The 15,755-nt window shown below is 55.6% G+C and overlaps 7 protein-coding genes across 7 annotated transcripts; 2 read left to right on the forward strand and 5 right to left on the reverse strand.

Annotated features, from left to right (window-relative positions):
- Positions 1–361: 361 nt before the first annotated feature.
- Positions 362–593, reverse strand: BU25DRAFT_415548 (uncharacterized protein). Its single transcript, XM_033707563.1, has one exon. It carries the CDS (start codon positions 547–549, stop codon positions 379–381), a length of 171 nt encoding a protein of 56 aa, XP_033556222.1. The 5' UTR covers positions 550–593; the 3' UTR covers positions 362–378.
- Positions 594–827: 234 nt separating this feature from the next.
- On the reverse strand, positions 828–1,657 carry BU25DRAFT_481074 (uncharacterized protein; the record flags this gene model as incomplete). The annotated part of the gene is made up of 3 exons (XM_033711079.1): positions 828–1,060; positions 1,097–1,497; positions 1,611–1,657. The coding sequence occupies 3 exons, from the start codon at positions 1,655–1,657 to the stop codon at positions 828–830; spliced, it is 681 nt and encodes a 226-aa protein (XP_033556223.1).
- An 867-nt stretch (positions 1,658–2,524) lies between these two features.
- On the reverse strand, positions 2,525–3,727 carry BU25DRAFT_443413 (putative Rieske 2Fe-2S family protein; the record flags this gene model as incomplete). Its single annotated transcript, XM_033709356.1, has 1 exon — positions 2,525–3,727. The coding sequence occupies one exon, from the start codon at positions 3,725–3,727 to the stop codon at positions 2,525–2,527; it is 1,203 nt and encodes a 400-aa protein (XP_033556224.1).
- A 1,612-nt stretch (positions 3,728–5,339) lies between these two features.
- BU25DRAFT_481081 (RhoGAP-domain-containing protein) lies at positions 5,340–9,364 on the reverse strand (the record flags this gene model as incomplete). Its single annotated transcript, XM_033711080.1, has 5 exons — positions 5,340–5,883; positions 5,932–6,218; positions 6,268–7,380; positions 7,500–8,835; positions 9,041–9,364. 5 exons carry the CDS (start codon positions 9,362–9,364, stop codon positions 5,455–5,457), a joined length of 3,489 nt encoding a protein of 1,162 aa, XP_033556225.1. The 3' UTR covers positions 5,340–5,454.
- A 1,250-nt stretch (positions 9,365–10,614) lies between these two features.
- BU25DRAFT_463163 (uncharacterized protein) lies at positions 10,615–11,241 on the forward strand (the record flags this gene model as incomplete). The annotated part of the gene is made up of 3 exons (XM_033710583.1): positions 10,615–11,008; positions 11,061–11,171; positions 11,225–11,241. The coding sequence occupies 3 exons, from the start codon at positions 10,615–10,617 to the stop codon at positions 11,239–11,241; spliced, it is 522 nt and encodes a 173-aa protein (XP_033556226.1).
- Positions 11,242–12,306: 1,065 nt separating this feature from the next.
- Positions 12,307–13,764, forward strand: BU25DRAFT_353191 (uncharacterized protein; the record flags this gene model as incomplete). Its single annotated transcript, XM_033703447.1, has 4 exons — positions 12,307–12,487; positions 12,538–12,656; positions 12,739–12,874; positions 12,923–13,764. The coding sequence occupies 4 exons, from the start codon at positions 12,307–12,309 to the stop codon at positions 13,762–13,764; spliced, it is 1,278 nt and encodes a 425-aa protein (XP_033556227.1).
- Positions 13,765–14,032: 268 nt separating this feature from the next.
- On the reverse strand, positions 14,033–14,721 carry BU25DRAFT_217608 (uncharacterized protein). Its single transcript, XM_033701275.1, has one exon. The coding sequence runs from the start codon at positions 14,605–14,607 to the stop codon at positions 14,203–14,205; it is 405 nt and encodes a 134-aa protein (XP_033556228.1). The 5' UTR covers positions 14,608–14,721; the 3' UTR covers positions 14,033–14,202.
- Positions 14,722–15,755: the final 1,034 nt, after the last annotated feature.

Below are 15,755 nucleotides of genomic sequence, written 5' to 3' on the forward strand. Positions count from 1 at the left end.
TCATCAAGAAGAAGTCTTCTGTAGCGGCGATTTTAGCTTTGCTGAACACTTCACGCAGCGACATGCCTTCTTTTTGTACGTCGAGCCACGTATGATCGATCCAGTCGAACGAGTTTTCGAATCGCCAGCCATACCCATGAAAATTCTCGGCAAGTACAGTGTGTTTAGAAGAGTCTGATACCTTCCAAAATGGTGCGGATAGTACCAGTTCTGCCCCTTCCTCAATCTCACCGTAGTTTTTCGAAGGATCGCGAGATGTCACGCTGTAATCAACCACTTCAGCACTGAATGATAGTTTCTTTCGGCTGTGTATGACCACCGGACTCCTCCGTCGACCGATGCCCACGACCACGAAGGTGCGCGATACTTCCGGACCCTTCAGCTGCGATCTACATCGTTGAGACATCCGTAATCGCGGACGGAGTCGTGAACCCAAAGATCGTACCGCAGGGTATGCTTCCAGAGTCCGGCAAGATACTCGTTGTTAGGTATTGGACTTAGTTCATCAAATCTTCTCGCCAGACCAGCAACCGCGGGGAGTTTGTCCATGGTTTAGTCAACTGCTTATGGAAATAGTCTGTGATTATGCATTGCCAGCTCTCATAAAAAACGGTCGCCGGCGGTTGGTGACCCTTTTCATGATTCGGATAGCTGTCGGGTGCAAACTTTGATCTCATCCTGGTTGAGAAAGTAGTATCCAACCTCATCGAACCAAGCGACTCCATCCTGTTTCCACTCTCGGAGAAGCATTCACTTTGGCATTCCCACGCTATCTGGTTCCGGTTCTAGATCAATACGCAGGGTGACAAGATCCGCTCTTGCAGCGCCTAGCCACGGCTGAACAGAGGCTCCCGGGTAGAATCCACCCTACAGATGTTCAAGCGGACAAGCTCCAATCTGCCCTTGATGGTGGCATCATCCAGACGTCCTAGGTCAATTACAGCACTGGCGGCATCGTCACCCGGTCTTTTGGTGAAGATTCCAGAGTGCATGAATGAGCTCCACGACGCAGCAACGGTGAGAAACGCACCACCGTAGACGGACGCCAAGATCCCACTGCCTAATCAGCGCGAGCCTGAGAGTCCTTATCCTGTACGATGCAGATGCTGTCCGCCCAGAGATAGCGTAATTCCAGAGCTTTGGTCAAAGTCGCCGTGTCCCGGATCGTCTTGGGTAAGCGATGAAGCGGAAGAGCTTTCAGGGTACGAGGCGGGCGTTCCAGACGTGGTAGTATGGCACAATTTTCGATTTAGTAATTCTGGCTTGCCCCAACAATAACTCAGAGCAACATAGCGTACCTCAGACCTTCGGGCTTCGGTAAAGCTTGAATTGTCTCCGGTTAAGACCAGGCGGGGTGCACTTCCGTTTCGGTCATGGATGTCGATTAGTCGAGAGGGAAGCGCATTCCTTCCCGAAGAATGATTGCGGTACTGTGCACGGTCTTGCACTGGGTAATCCAATCCTTGATCGTGTTGGTAACATCCGGCGACTTCGTATCTGGGATCACGTTCTTATAAGCAATTGTCCTTGCTTGCGAATTGGCCATACGAAGTAGGTAATTCTCGAACTTGACGTTGTCTTAGGCAGTTTGTAACTTACACCAAGCATACCTGAGGAAGAACGGGGGCGCTTCAGTTGATTCCTTTTCTATTGCCATGGCGACAGCGGCGCCCACTAACCATCCATAATTCCAAGAGCCCCGGATCGAGAGATAACGCGTTACAATCGCACTGAAGCTGCAGCCACGATTCTGCATCGTGGTGCTTGCCTTAATAAGGTACAGCCACCATCTTCTGGGCGGCGTTTTCGATACGAGATGATGGTTGAGAAACCATTGCCTTAGCTGTGCCTCGATCTTCTGGAGGAGTTGTTCGATGTCATCACCAAACAGTTCTCACTGGTGCGAGCGACACGTCCCCCTTCCTTGTGCGCATAACGCTGGTACAAGCAAGCTCGTTTGAGTCGTGTGCAGTTCGTTTTGACAATACTTACCAGCGAGAAGGATTTGTGCTTCTTGTGAGCTCCATGGGCTCCCTGCGGCTGAGAAGCTCCTGCTGCGCAGAAGCGATCAACACTGACCTCAAACACGCCAAAGACAAAGATACCTCGGCGGTTACTACTTATGAGCACGCTGATGACTTCAACTCTATGATTACCATCTTCATCTCAATACTGCCACGCCTGTCACCCGCTCAATGCGCCCCCTCCCAACAAACGACATCAATACACACTCAAGTTTCCTGTAATTTTTTTTCCCTTTTAGTCGGAATACACCGGCCACAAGGTTTGATCGATAATTCTAATTGCCCCTCGAGTCCTCATTTCTCAGCTGGCCACACATGCGATCATTGACATCATCTCTTGCATGCAGTTAGTGCCGATTGAATCGTATGAAAAGCAAGGGTATGTTAGACCTCGCGAAACTTGAGGGGAAAAAGAACTTTGCCGACATATCTACACCAAAATCCATCATAGCTCAACTTCCTACGTACTACGTAAGGAAACAACCCTACCGAGACCACATCTACCAAGCGAGTACCCCCTTCTGCGCGCCCTGCTCCATCCCGGTTCCAGTCTCAATCTCAGCCTTCTGCGCCGGACCATCGAAAGTCAAGCCCGGCTGCTTAGCAGGATGCACCTCCCTCCCCTCCCTCTTCTCCCTCTTCCAATGCTCATTCACAACCTCGCGGCAATTCTGCTGGAAGAAAATCGGCGCCTTCTCATACTTTGGATGCAGGTACCCCGCCTTAAAAACGCCTCTGTTCAAATTCTTCTGCGCGTTATTACACAGCACCTTATCCTCACGCATAACGCGCTCGTACATGTCGGCAATGAGATGGAACTCCTCGTCCGAGCTCGTCTTCGCCTTGAAGACCTCGTAGTGGCTCGTCGATGTGCTGGGCGAGTGCGGCAGGAACTTCTGGATCATGAGAAAGTGCTTGCCCACGGTCATGGAGACGTTGGGGAAGTAGTATGTGCTGTGGACGTTGACGCCGAGATCGATTTGCTCCTGTGTGGGCGCGCAGGCGTGCTGGATGTGTCCGTCCTTGAGCGCGCTGTCAAAGGAGTCGAGGTTGAGGAAAGCGGGAATGTCGGGGTGTGTGGTTGGACAGTGGTAGCACTCGTTGAAGTTGTCGGATGCGATCTTCCAGTTGTACTCGGTTTCGAGTGTGTAGACGTGGTTGAGGTCGTAGTTCTTGAAATCGATGGGGGCATAACGCTCTTGGATGTCGACGTCTTTGAAGCACTGGTCGAAGGGGATCTCGGGTGTCGCCGTGGCATCCAGGTTGATCCATATGAAACCATTACGATCGATTCTGGTATGGATAGGGAAGACGTCATCGGCAGGGGTCGAGAAATCAGCAAGGTTGATGTGCCCTGAAGCCTCCTTAGTGTTGTTGTCAATCAACACCTGCTGAGACTGCTTGGATGTGTTGTGGAAGGCCTTGACCTCGTTCTCCTGATTACGAATAATGATGATGTCGTAGCCCGCAAACCGGTATCGGATGTAGTCGCCGGCGTTGAGAATGCGCAGAGTTGTTGTCATGAAGAGCCATCGGTTGGCAAAAACAGCACGGCGCTCAAACTCGTACATATCAGGGGAAGTGTACCATGACGCAGGTAGAGCTCGAACGGGCTGTTGCTTTTCCTCCACCTTCTTCACCTCCTCCTTTGGCTCGACCGCCCTCTTCCTATCCCAGCTAAAGTAGCTGAGGAGACCAGACATGTTGGTGATGTTGATGTGCTTTGTTGTAAATGAGGATGCAGTGAGGCGCTGACAGGCTCCAGTAGTATCCTAGCGCGTTTGTGGTGGTATTGCGGATAGTGATGAGGCTGTAGGAAGTGCAGCGTACCGCGCGGTCTTGTAACGATGGACGTGTGCGGTTCCACTCGTCAAGATGTTACCACTTACCTGAGCCAGGTGACCAATTTTCCCAGACCATGGGGTAACCGAGCGCGACTCGCCACGACATAAGACAGCACCGGAATCCGAGACTCGCGAGGTCTGATAGGAACCATCGCGTGGGCAAGACCTTTGGATTGGTAGGCTGTAAAGAGGTTAGCTTCGTTGCGAGTTTCCCTGGAAGGGTAGTACCTTAGCGTGAGGCTGAACGGTTCGACCAATCGCGTGTCGAGCCTCAAGGTGTGGCAGCCAATCGCGTTGCAAATCCTCAATGCGTACACGAGCCCTGGCTTGGTCTTCGTGATAACGTCGAGGGTGCGAGCATGCTGCTTGATCGGAGCCTCGCATAAGCTTCGAATAGCTGCACGGGAAGTCTCGAAGCACAGAGGAACTGCGGGAGGCATTGTTGCCTGTGTAGTTTGCTCCAAGCCGAGTGGTTGCTGAGCTACCATCCATGGTAAAGTGTCGGACCTGCAGGTTTGTCAAGAGCAGCCACTGATGTGTCATGCATACGTATCGAACACTATCTCTGGGTAGTTGTTGTTGTTGTTGTTGTTGTTGTAGGTGAGACTGTTATCCGGGTTGTCACGATGGAAGACGGTCACCGCGTGTGTGAATACAAAGACCACGTAAACCGTGATCAGACTGATAGCAAGTACTGCACAGTGAGTTGTGCATCATGGGCGGACTTGTGCGATGAAACATCTTTCGGTGGGTTGGCATGGTTCTTGGTGGTCGCTTTGGGTTCATTCTGCTGCTACTGGGCGCTTTCCAGTCGGCGCGGAACCTGCATCAGAGCACTTTGCCTACACTGTCTTATTGTGAGCCAGACGTGCTTAGCCCAACAGGCTTGCCGGTTTAGCCAATGGGTAGACTCTGCTCGCGTTGTGGCGGGTGGCCCGAGAGTTGGTGTGCAAATCGAGGCCGCAATGACTGCGATGTGGGCGGTCAGGCGGAATGCCTCAAGGGAAGTACAACGATTTGTTATGCTATGACGTCTCCTATTGCTTGGGGTAAAGTGGAAGGGCAGGCACGAGGCGGCGGAGGCAGGAAGCACGGCTGGGTCAGTATAGAGCTAGTCCTTTCATCCAGCTCGGGGCTGCTGCCTACTATCCACTACCCCAAATTCGCGCATTATCCACACACCTTCATACCAACTTGGACAGTCGTAGCAACGACCCAAGCGGCCCAAAACACAGCGCGTCAGTCGCAGCTGCATGGTAGGATACATTCCACCGATCTAGCCACCCACCTCTTACACGCAAACAATCTCCACTGTGCCAATGTGATGATATGCCAAATCCCACCAAAACGCCGGTGAACAGCCCAAACGTGGCTGCTCGACATGCAGAGTCGTCGTGAATGACGACCGGCCAAACAACCGTTTTTTCGTAAGTAGAACATGGACCATATAGATCCGGGGAATGTGACATGAACTTCGTTTTGCTGTGCATGATGCGAGCTCTCCACCATGCCACGCCATGTCGAAGAAAGAAGGCAGAACACGCTAAACGCCAAGCACTCCAATTGTAAGGTCCAATGGGTTGCACTCACCCTGCTCCTGTGGTGCTGATCTGCTGCTGTTTTTGGTACTGCGGTGAGCGGTAGCTATGCCGATGCGGTGATGCGGTACGATGGCTCTCCGCCGAAGCCTGTGGGTTCTGGCCGTAAGGCGGGTTGGGTGCGCCCATGTCGTGGTGACGCGAGGGCGAGATGTTCTTGTTGGCACCAGCGTTTGCGATGTGTCGTACCGACGACGACTCGCTTGCCAACGCGGTAGGGTTGTTGTCCGCGTCTGTGATCTGAGGAGCATTTCGCTCGTCTTTTCGCTTTGCAATGCCGCCTTGGTTCTTCGGCGATGTTGCGAGGGCAGCGGCACTGGGGTCTTTCCCTCGCTGTTCCCAACGACGCATGATCTCCTTGGCGCTCATGTCGGTTGCGCTGTCGTCGCTGAGTAATTCCATGATCTCAGGAGGCACCTGATTGGGGTTAGCAAGGATCACCGACAAGCGACGATGACCACGTACCTCGGAGAACTCATCGTTGTTTTCGATGAGATCGAAGACAACCTTGACCGCACCCTGGTCGACGCTGCGGACTTCCTTGTCGTTGCTTTCACGCAGAATGTTTGGAGCGATCACGGTGGCGATGTTCCACGTGTCCATCTTGTTACCCGACTCTTCGTCGACGGTATGGAAGGAGGACACCCAGTTGAGGAAGCAGAACAGGACCTCCATCGTATCGCGGTGGGCTTTAGGTAACAGGCACAAGACCAGATGAAGTACCTTTTTTCTCTTCTCTTCATCCTCAATGTCTGTTTTCCGTTAGTGGTGCTCTCAGTCGCTGATGGTCGATGTACATACCATTGGCTGTCATGAACAGCCTGTACAGCTTCAATGTCAATACCGGATCCGGCATTACGCGCAGGAAGCGTTTGAGAAGATTGGCGAGGATGACCGGGTTTTTTGAACTAAGGTCGACTTGTTCTACACCCTTCTGGTCCACTTCGACCTCGAGCTCTCGTAGCGCCTTCAGATTGCCGTTCTTTCGGAAGACACCCTCGATTGACATGTCCATATTCCTCATGGCGGTAATGGCGTCTTGGAGTAGCGCTGGGACCTTGAGTGCTCCTGGTCCAACGCCCTCTGTGCACTCGCAGCCCTTCTTCTCGACTAGCCATTCCAACGACTGCTTGAAGGTGGCATTGTCGGATGCCGGTTTCTCGACCGTTGAAGGCTTCTTGGGTTTCCCTTTGGCCTTGCCGAAGCCAATCTTGCCCCAGAAGTTGTTCTTCTTTGATTCGATGAGGTCAAGCAAATCTTCCTGGTTGTACTGATTGTCGTCGAGGAGCAGGCCGAGTTGCAGCACAGCAAGACCCTTCAATTTGAAGTATTCAAGGGGAGACAGTTCGGAGAAGAAGGTACGGGCGCGGCCATCGCCAATGTTGTTCAGCTCTTGGCCGCCGGAGAAATCCCGACGATGACCATGGCGCACCTTTGCATGGTCTTGCCCAAGTAGTGCCGTACCGCCTGCGCGGAAGGCGTTGGGTCTTTGCTCACGCTGCTGTTCCATGGCGGCCATGCGGGCGATGTCGTCCAGAGCAAGCGAGTTGACGGCAAGGGTGGCACTGTCCATGTCGACTTGGTCGCGCTCATTCACAATCTGCATGCCACCTCGCATCTCAGTGTTGGCACCGGCTTCGTAGCCCTCTGTGCCGTCAATGATTCTCGATGCGCGAGCTCGCTTCATGGTGTTGGAGAGGTGCTTGTCCAGACGGGTGGATCGCAGGCGCTTGATGTCAGACATGGACTGCTCGTACGCAGCGTTCGAACTACCCTGACCAGTAGAGTTTGTGTCAGAGCCATTGTAGGACTTTGATCTAGCATCAGCTCGCAGGTGAGGAGGTGCAAGTGCAGTACCGTTGTTGTCCATCCGGTGTCCAACGGACGAATCATAGCCTGTCAAGTTAGGGTCATCTACAGGTCATGATTAGTTGGGCGAATGTACTCTTGGAAGCGACGTGTGAATTCTGGGGCAAGGTGTCAAGATGAGGATGCTGATTGGTTGGGAGTGGGTGTTGGTTGGGGCAGCTTACCGGATGTGTGAGGCAGCGCACCACTGGAACGCAGGGTAGCCATTAGGCGAGCATGAGCCACCTTGAGAAGGTGGACGTACTGTCGTAGTTTGCTAACGTGACGGAAGCCGTTCTCTGCGTCTGGCTGTGCTGCTGCGCATGCGGGACAGAAGACACGTTTCGAGGACGGGCTCCAGTACGCTTGTCGGACGTCGTGGCGTAGGTCTGCGTTGCAACTGCGACAGACCATGCAGCTGTAGTTGAAGGACATGTTGTCGAGGTGCAGACATTTGTCTTCGACCTGGAGGTCACAGATGGGACATGCGTCTGCCCATCGTGGGATGAGGATCGCTGCTTCGGCTGACTGGTCTTTCGAAGCCTCCTCTTCAAGCTTTGCGTCTAGGGAGTTGACCTGTGAGAGGAAGTTTGTGAGCCCGCTCGAGCTTCTTGTCTCGCGCTCCAACTTCAGAGCACCTTGCAAACAGATGCGGATCAGCAGCTTGAGGTAGTGAGCAAGTCCAGTGACCAGAGAAAGAAGCTCTTGGGTGACGCCAAGGCGGCGAACGCCCGTCCCTTGGGACTGTGTGAGGAGCGAGAAGAACGCGACCACTTTCTTGCAGAGCAGCTTCGCCTCACGCGAGTACGTCAGGCCTTTGGGTGTCTTGGCGACCAGCTGCGCATCGAGGTCGTCGGCTGCGTTGAACAGCAGTTCGACGTGGATGATGAACTTCTTGGCTGCCATGACGCCGTCAACATAGGCGCCATTGCTGACGTGCAGTAGCATGTCGGAGATGCATGTCGCAGACTTCTCCTCGAACGCTGACAGCGTCTTCCAGATCCAGTTGACCTTGGCTTCGATCTCCTCTTCCTGCTGCCGTACGTTTTCGCGGATGGCATCTGTAGCGTCGCCTTCAGCAGCCTGCATGCTCTCAATCACGGGCTGGCCGGTCGAATGCAGTCGCACGTTCCAGTACTTGTGGATCATGTAGCACTCCGGATGCCAATGTTGGTTCTGCCCGTTGCGGTAGATTTCGACGAACTGTTTGAGGATCGAAGTCTGGCAGCCATTGCACCGTTGCGCAAATGTGGTCGAGTAGTGGTAATGGCAGTAGACGCTGCCCTCGTGCTCGTAGTAGCTGTCTGACGCCCCGAACACAGTGGGACACACGGAGCAGGTAAAGTGCTCGATGTGGTATTTGCGCTCCAGCGCGGTGATGTAAGACCCGCGGAGGGCCTGACCGCATTCGTGGCACAGCAGGTCGAGTCGGCGGAAGTAGTCCGTCTCGCAGAGCGGGTACTGCCCCGGGGGCTTCTCGGGGACGGGGAAGAACTTGGAGGCTACGATCTTGCCGCAATCCTAGGTCTTGTCAGCTGCCATTCTGGTTGGTTGCGTTCCAACAGCTGGTTCGACAGGCGCTAGTGGCCCGGGGAATGCGCCATTGCATCTGACCAAGATGATGCACAGCCTGCACAGCCCAAACGCGTGCACGGTCGAAGACTGGGGGGTGGAGGGGGGTCAGGAGATGGGGGGGAGGGGGGGGAGGGGAGGGGAGGGTGCCTACATGGCAGGTGAAGCATTCCAGATGGTATGTGCCACCCAATGCTCTGACGAACTGGCCAGTCAGTCCCTCGCCGCACTTGCCGCAGGTCTTCGCGCTGCGCTTCGGTTGGGGTGGCTGCGTCTGCTGTTCGTTGTGTATGGGGTCTGTCATGGAGCGCACGGGGGCGTCTGTGCGGTCCTGCGGCGTGAGGCTCTGCGACCTGGGCGGCGAGAGCGTGTCTAGGGGGTCGGTGGGCTGTCGCGTGAGGCCATTGTTGCGCGGGTCGTAGGCGTGGTGCTGCGGCGCACCCTGAGCGTCCATCGCGGGCGGTGCCGTCGAGTCCATGGGCGGCAGCGCGTGTCTGGCGGCGGCGGCGGCGGGCGTAGGGGATGCAGGCACGGCGCAGGGCGGTGGCGACGACAACGAGGCGGTGAGGCGTGTGGGTGCTGGGGCGGCAGGTGCAGTCGACCGGCGTCGGTAGGAAAGGTTGGTGTGTGCGGTGGATGTGAATACGAGGCTGTCGACATGCGTTCGCAGGCTCGGGAGAGGACGCGACGTGCGGCAGCCGGCGAAGCTGTGGGGGAGGACGGGAGGACGGGAGGTGCAATTGGAGACCCTGAGCGGCGAGCGACACCGCCAGGGCAGCCGGGCGAGGAGAGGTCGGGCACAGCAACGCAGTCGGGGCGCGACGAGGAGCGACTGGGGGCAGCGTGGTGCTGGGGGCGGGGGGCGAGTGGTGTGTGGTGCGGTGGTGCAGTGAAGTTGAGGCTGGCGGTTCACGACGTCCCCCGACCGAAGACTAGCGTCGACGACTCGACATGCACAGGCTGTCAAATTGCCCGTGGCTCTGGCGCTCCAGCGCCGATCCCACTCCCACCTGAGACGGCGCGGGCTTAGTCAGGGCAGCGCCTGGGTGCCTGTGTCTGAAGAACGACGCACTGCACGGCACTTTCCAGAGGCACTGGTAGGCACTGGTAGGCACTGGTCGAACACGGATCGAACACGGATCGTCCTCTTCGGTGAACGAAAGGCGTGTTTACTGTGCTCGTGTAGCAGTGCAGCGTAGGGGAGCTTCGGGGAACAAGAGGGCTTTGGCGCATGTGCTGGGGCACGTCCTGGGACACGTCCTGGGACACTCCCCCCCCCCCCAGCGCTGACTGCGAGGGGCCCGACGATGACGCTGCCTAGATGTATTCTTGGACTGCACGCATCCTGCTTGCACGCACTGCGAGGCTGCCAGGCACACACGCACACACGCACACACGTCTCTGCCCTGCAGCCCTGCTGATGGCGCCAGGCATGCTGGTTGGCTGTGTGGAGGGGACGGCAGCGGGGACAGCCGAGTGTTCCTCCGAGCGTCTGCGCGTCTCCCTCGGAGCGCTCTACGCCAAGCACACCAAACATCGTGCCTGCGTCTCGACAGCGCGGAACAAAGCGCTCGGTGTCTGCGCAGCCTCGCCACGCACACAATCGCCTCGCGTCCACCCGACACTCGCACCTCGCACCCCCGCGCGCATTGCCCGGGTCAACTGCGCCAGAGCCCCTCCGCCCCCGCGCTCCGCCAAACCCTCGCAGCACATTCACATCCGCCCGCCATGGACTACGGCGAGAGCACAAATCCCAACGCAGCGCGGCCGCCGCCCGTCGACTACCCCAAGCCGCCGCGCCTCGTCTCGCGCCCAAAGCCGCCGGCCGCGCAGGAGGAGGAGATGGGCAACGAGATCAAGCTGGGCGACTTTGAAGACGTGCACGCGCTGTCTGTGTCGGAGGCGCGCGCCGTCGTGACTGCCGTGCACAAGGGCCGCAAGAACAAGGACCCCGAGAGCAATCCCCTGCGCGACCGCATCCACAACGACAACCCCACCATCACCCACTTCCTCGACTACTTCGACAACTTTGCGCGCTACAAGGAGGAGGAGAGCCTGCACGCCATCAACGCCATGTTCGACACACATCCCGAGCTGACAACGGTCGAGAAGGCGCTGTTGGGTAGGACGGCATCCTGGTGCCCGAGAGAACTACCCGGTCTGACAGACTGCAGGAACCCTTACACCTGACTCGGCCGACGAGGCAACAACGCTCATCCCCTCGCTGGCGGACAAGATGGACACAGACTCGCTCCAGGCCATACTGGACGAGCTGACCAAGATGCGTACGTCTCCTGGTATTCCACTTGTATTACCACAGCACTGACAGGTCTGCTAGAGGACCGCCTGCGATAAACCCAGGTCACGACCCTCCCTCCAAAGGCGGGCCCCCAGACAGTCCCAGCTACAACGCGGGGCCCTTGCTCTTTCGAACACGTTCGAGCTGCATCATCCATGGCGAAGACGCGCCCAGTCGGAGGGACTCGAGTGCCGAAGCAGGAAGAGAGGCACGCAGGCCAAAAGAGCCCCGCGGGTGCAGAGAAAGTGCCTTGGGTCACGACACAACGCTGGTGCCAGAACGTTGGGGCTGGAACGTTGGGGCTGGAGCGTTGCAGCCAGAACGCTGCAGCCCGGGCTATGCGCAATTAACACAGCACCAAGTACACGGTGGCATCCTTTTCAATCTCCCTACACTTGTCTTTTTGTCTTTTTGTCTTTTTGTCTTTGTCCTCTTTTTCCTCTTCCCGCTGCAACCTGCCTCGCTGCCTCTGTGCGTAAATGCTAATCCCGCAGTTCGATCACCCGACTTGTAGGATGCGCCTTCGTCCGCGAACCTTTTCCGAGTCGGACCGTTCAGCTTGGGAGCCCACCGATTGTCGTGTCTCCGACGGTGTAAAAGGCCACGTGCTAAACTCGACGTGGAAAATTGAATGGGTCGCATCGTGAGAGTAGGGCCGATGCTGTTTCATGAGGCTGTCACGTCCTTGGGGAGGACGAGCACGAGACACCTAGGCCGATATGTTGACGCAGCCGCAACACACAACTACAAGGATGCAAAAAGGCAGATGTGGATGTGCGTAGAAGACTCGACGGCGTGCAGGCTCAAAACCACAGCACTAGCGCTACTGTCCGCACTTCAAACCAACACCTTGGAACTCCCCAGACGCACGACTCATGCATGGCCCAATTCGGCAGCCCAGGAAGCTTGGCCTGACCCTCGCATCTCTAGACAATCTGACAGACCGCCTGGTCCGTTGATGCGTTCAGTCCAGACCCTGGCTGCACTAACATATACTTACCCGTTCTCCAGCTCCACTTCGATTCTCATCTCCACTTCGATTCTCGTCTCCACGTCCTCTCTTTTTTCTCTTTCATGACTTCCTCAGTATGAGCCACGCTGTGCGTGATGCTGCGACAGCGATGGCGACGTCCACACCAGAGGCGCTCGCTGCCTGGGATCCGGCAAGCTCGATACCTACCTTGATTGGTAGCTTACTTTCTCTTGTTGCGACTGCGGTCGTCATCTTGCTTTGGACTTTTGCCGGCGGCAAGAAGAGGCGTGACTTCCGCTACGCTTTGATCTTGAACCTCACGGTAGCCGGTATGGCTTCTCCTTTGAACTGAGAGTGGAACTGAGCTAATGAACAACAGAATTCCTTAATTGTCTAAATAATTCCGTCTCTGGCATTGCTGCCGTTGCAAGACGAAGACCACTGCTACCAGGCACCGCCTGCAAAGTCAATGGCTGGGCCGGTCAATTCTCGGTGCAGGTACGCCAAACCCCCCTAGAAGCGTTATTCGCATCTTATGCTACGTTGTCTCAAACCGGCTTCGCCGCTAAAACCAACCCAGGCCGTCGACTTTTCTATACTCGCTATCACGCTCATCACGCTACTTACGATCCAACTACGCTCCTTTATCATCTACGCTTCGGCTACAACCAAAGCGCTCATATGCCTCTCGATCTGGATCGTTCCGCTCTGCACCAGTACTGAAACCCATCCCAATGGCGATCCATAAACACTAACAGTCTTAGGTATCTTCGCATGGACGAAGAAGTACTACGGCCCAGTATCCGGCAACTGGTGCTGGATCGAGAGGCAATACCTACAACAACGTTACACTCTCAACCACGGCTGGCGCTTTGCCATCTTTCTCATCTCGCTGTGTACCTACGTCTACGTCTTCATATACATGAGCCGCCGCCTCCGTCCCCAGGGCCTTTCAAATCTCAGCTCAAGCATCCCAGATGACCTTGACTACGAAAAGCTCGACAACAAGACCCGGGACGATGCCGTACTCGCTGGTTGCGGTACGACACCGCGCATCAGTCTCGATGCAGGTTCAGACAGCCCTACCGCCGGACAAGGTACAAAGAAGCACCGCCGTGCGGTGAGCAGCTTCAGCTTCGCCCGCAATCTCCAGGTCAACACCGCTCCACAAACCGTCCATGGCGACGACCACGCAACCACACCTCACATGGACGACATCACCTCGCCGGAAGAGACGCATGCTCTCGTCGACCTCGAGAAAGGCTTACCACACGCCCCTACCGAGCCACCGTTTACCGCACTACCCATCCGCCGTGCTGTCACCCGCCCAGATAACAAAGCCAAGGCCGACCGCGAAATCTGGAAGATGCTGCTTCTGAACATGTACCCCGTCACTTACCTCATCCTCTGGCTGCCAGGTATCGCCAATCGTATCGCAGAAGGCATGGGCCACAATGTCAGGGCACTGGTCATCCTGCAGAGCAGCACGCAGTTTATCGGTCTTGCTAATGCAGCTGTCTATTTGTATACAGAGCACAGGCGCCATGTAAGGGAGTGGTGGGGAGGCATCAAGGGGAGAAAGGCCGCTAAAGGCTGCAAAGGCTAATAATGTGGGGAGTGATGGTGGGAGTAAAAGGGTGAGGTATTGGAGGAGTATCTCGCCTTGATTGCGTGCCCTTCCCAGCATTCTCCATTCGTACCACCGGTTCAATGATGATGACAGGCTTTCAAGATCTCCTTGTCGTTAGTGTCATGCATTCTCCCACCCCAGTGTATTTTTATGATGTACAAGCCTATACTAACCATGAAACATGCAGCTCGGGTGCTTCTTCTACTGAACACTCACCTGTGCACGTTACTTCGACGTTGCTTCACCCAAGTCACCGTTTGCAACGCCGCCACACACCGGGCCCTGAAATCCCCAGCCGTGCGGTGAAGGAACCTCTCTCCCACCTTCCCCGCGCCCCCTCTCTCTACACAAAAAGCCTCCGTACTCCAACGCAACTTCTCCACCACATTTCTTCCCATCACCTGCTTCTCAACTCTACATCACACGACATCCACCGACAAGATGAAGTCCTTCGTCGCCATCACCACCCTCCTCGCCGCCATGGCCACGGCATCGCCCACCTTCACCACCACCACCACCACGGCAGAGGGTGTTGCCGCTGCAGTCGCGCCCACGAATGTCCCCATCTGCACGTTCGACCCGGTGAAGGGCGAGTACGTCTGCCCATCCACCTCCAACGCCGTCGAGTCCGCCAACGCCAACGTCGACACTACTTCCAGGGACACCACCGTCGTCACGGCCCCTGATTGCAACAAGTGCCAACACGACGGGGAGGAGTGCATGAAGGCAAATTCCCTTGTTCCTGTTTCTGTGTGGATTTGACATGGATGATGACGCTAACGTGAAATAGCACTGGGGCTGCTGATTGTACGACTGCATCAACCCGTGCAAGGGGCCAGGTTGCCAACAAGGGCCGAGCTGCAAGGGGTGTCCGTATGGTCAGTGCTACGCATAGGCGCTGGTGCCGTTCTCGACTATCCGGAGTAATCCATGGTTGATAGTATGTGTACCCATGGTAGCTAGCTACACAGGAATGGGTCGAATGTTGGGTTTGTGTTCTAAATAAGTATACATGATCGGCGGTGTTGGTGAGCTGTCCATCGCTCGGAGCCTCTATGGTTTTCAGAGGGGCATCAATGGAAAGTGTTTGCTTTCGAACTTTTGAGAGCCTGTGATTGATCATTGAAACGTTCGCGATCCTCAGTGGGGATGAGTAGCACGATGCTCCCAAGCTCTGCATCTACTTCTCCTTTGACTGCGCTGACAGTTGTCGCTAGAACAGGTTGAAAGCCAATGTGAGAACGCTGAAGCTTCCGGCTTGCAGCAGCTTTCTATGAAGTAGGTCGTAAAGAAGCGCCGAAGAGTGATCGTATGTTCGGCCCTTTGTAGATTGCACTTGCCTCGTGTGGTGTTCATCGACGCGGCATGCCTGCTCATCATCTTTGGCTTTTTTTGTTTTTGACTTCTCTGCCCCTCACTCCATCTCTCCTCCACATCAATGCCATTGGACATTGTTGAAATCCTATATGCTCTGCTGATTTCCGCGATTGATCCGACTGCTCTTGCATCCACGACCCCTCCCTTTTTCGAAACGCAACGCGCCGTTCACGAAAGTCATACAATGAAGTCCAATCATCCTCAACCCCGAACGTCACCCAGGCCACAATCCCATGATTCTTCAACAAAAGCGCTGAGGGCTCCTTTAGCTGGAAGTTTGCATCATGACCTCGGTCCGTTGATTCAGGCACCGGCTCGTCGATTTTACAAGTCTTCATGCCGCGATCACTCTGGAGATGGCGAGTGCGCCCTGAAAGGAGGTCGCGTTGAACTTTGCACGTCACCGTCTTGGACACGACTCGTGCGACATGCTTTCGCCTTTTCTTTTCGACATCGACATCGGCTTTTATCGAACCACAGCTGGCTATGCATCAGGCCGATCGTCCCCGAAGTGAGGCTGAACAACCCAAGCGAGGGCAAAAAAGATGTGTCGCTCGACCAACAACAACAACAACAAAGGGGAAGTGATG

The sequence above is a fragment of the Macroventuria anomochaeta genome, assembly GCF_010093625.1.
Source record: "Macroventuria anomochaeta strain CBS 525.71 unplaced genomic scaffold BU25scaffold_48, whole genome shotgun sequence".
Classification (NCBI taxonomy): Eukaryota; Fungi; Ascomycota; class Dothideomycetes; order Pleosporales; family Didymellaceae; genus Macroventuria; species Macroventuria anomochaeta.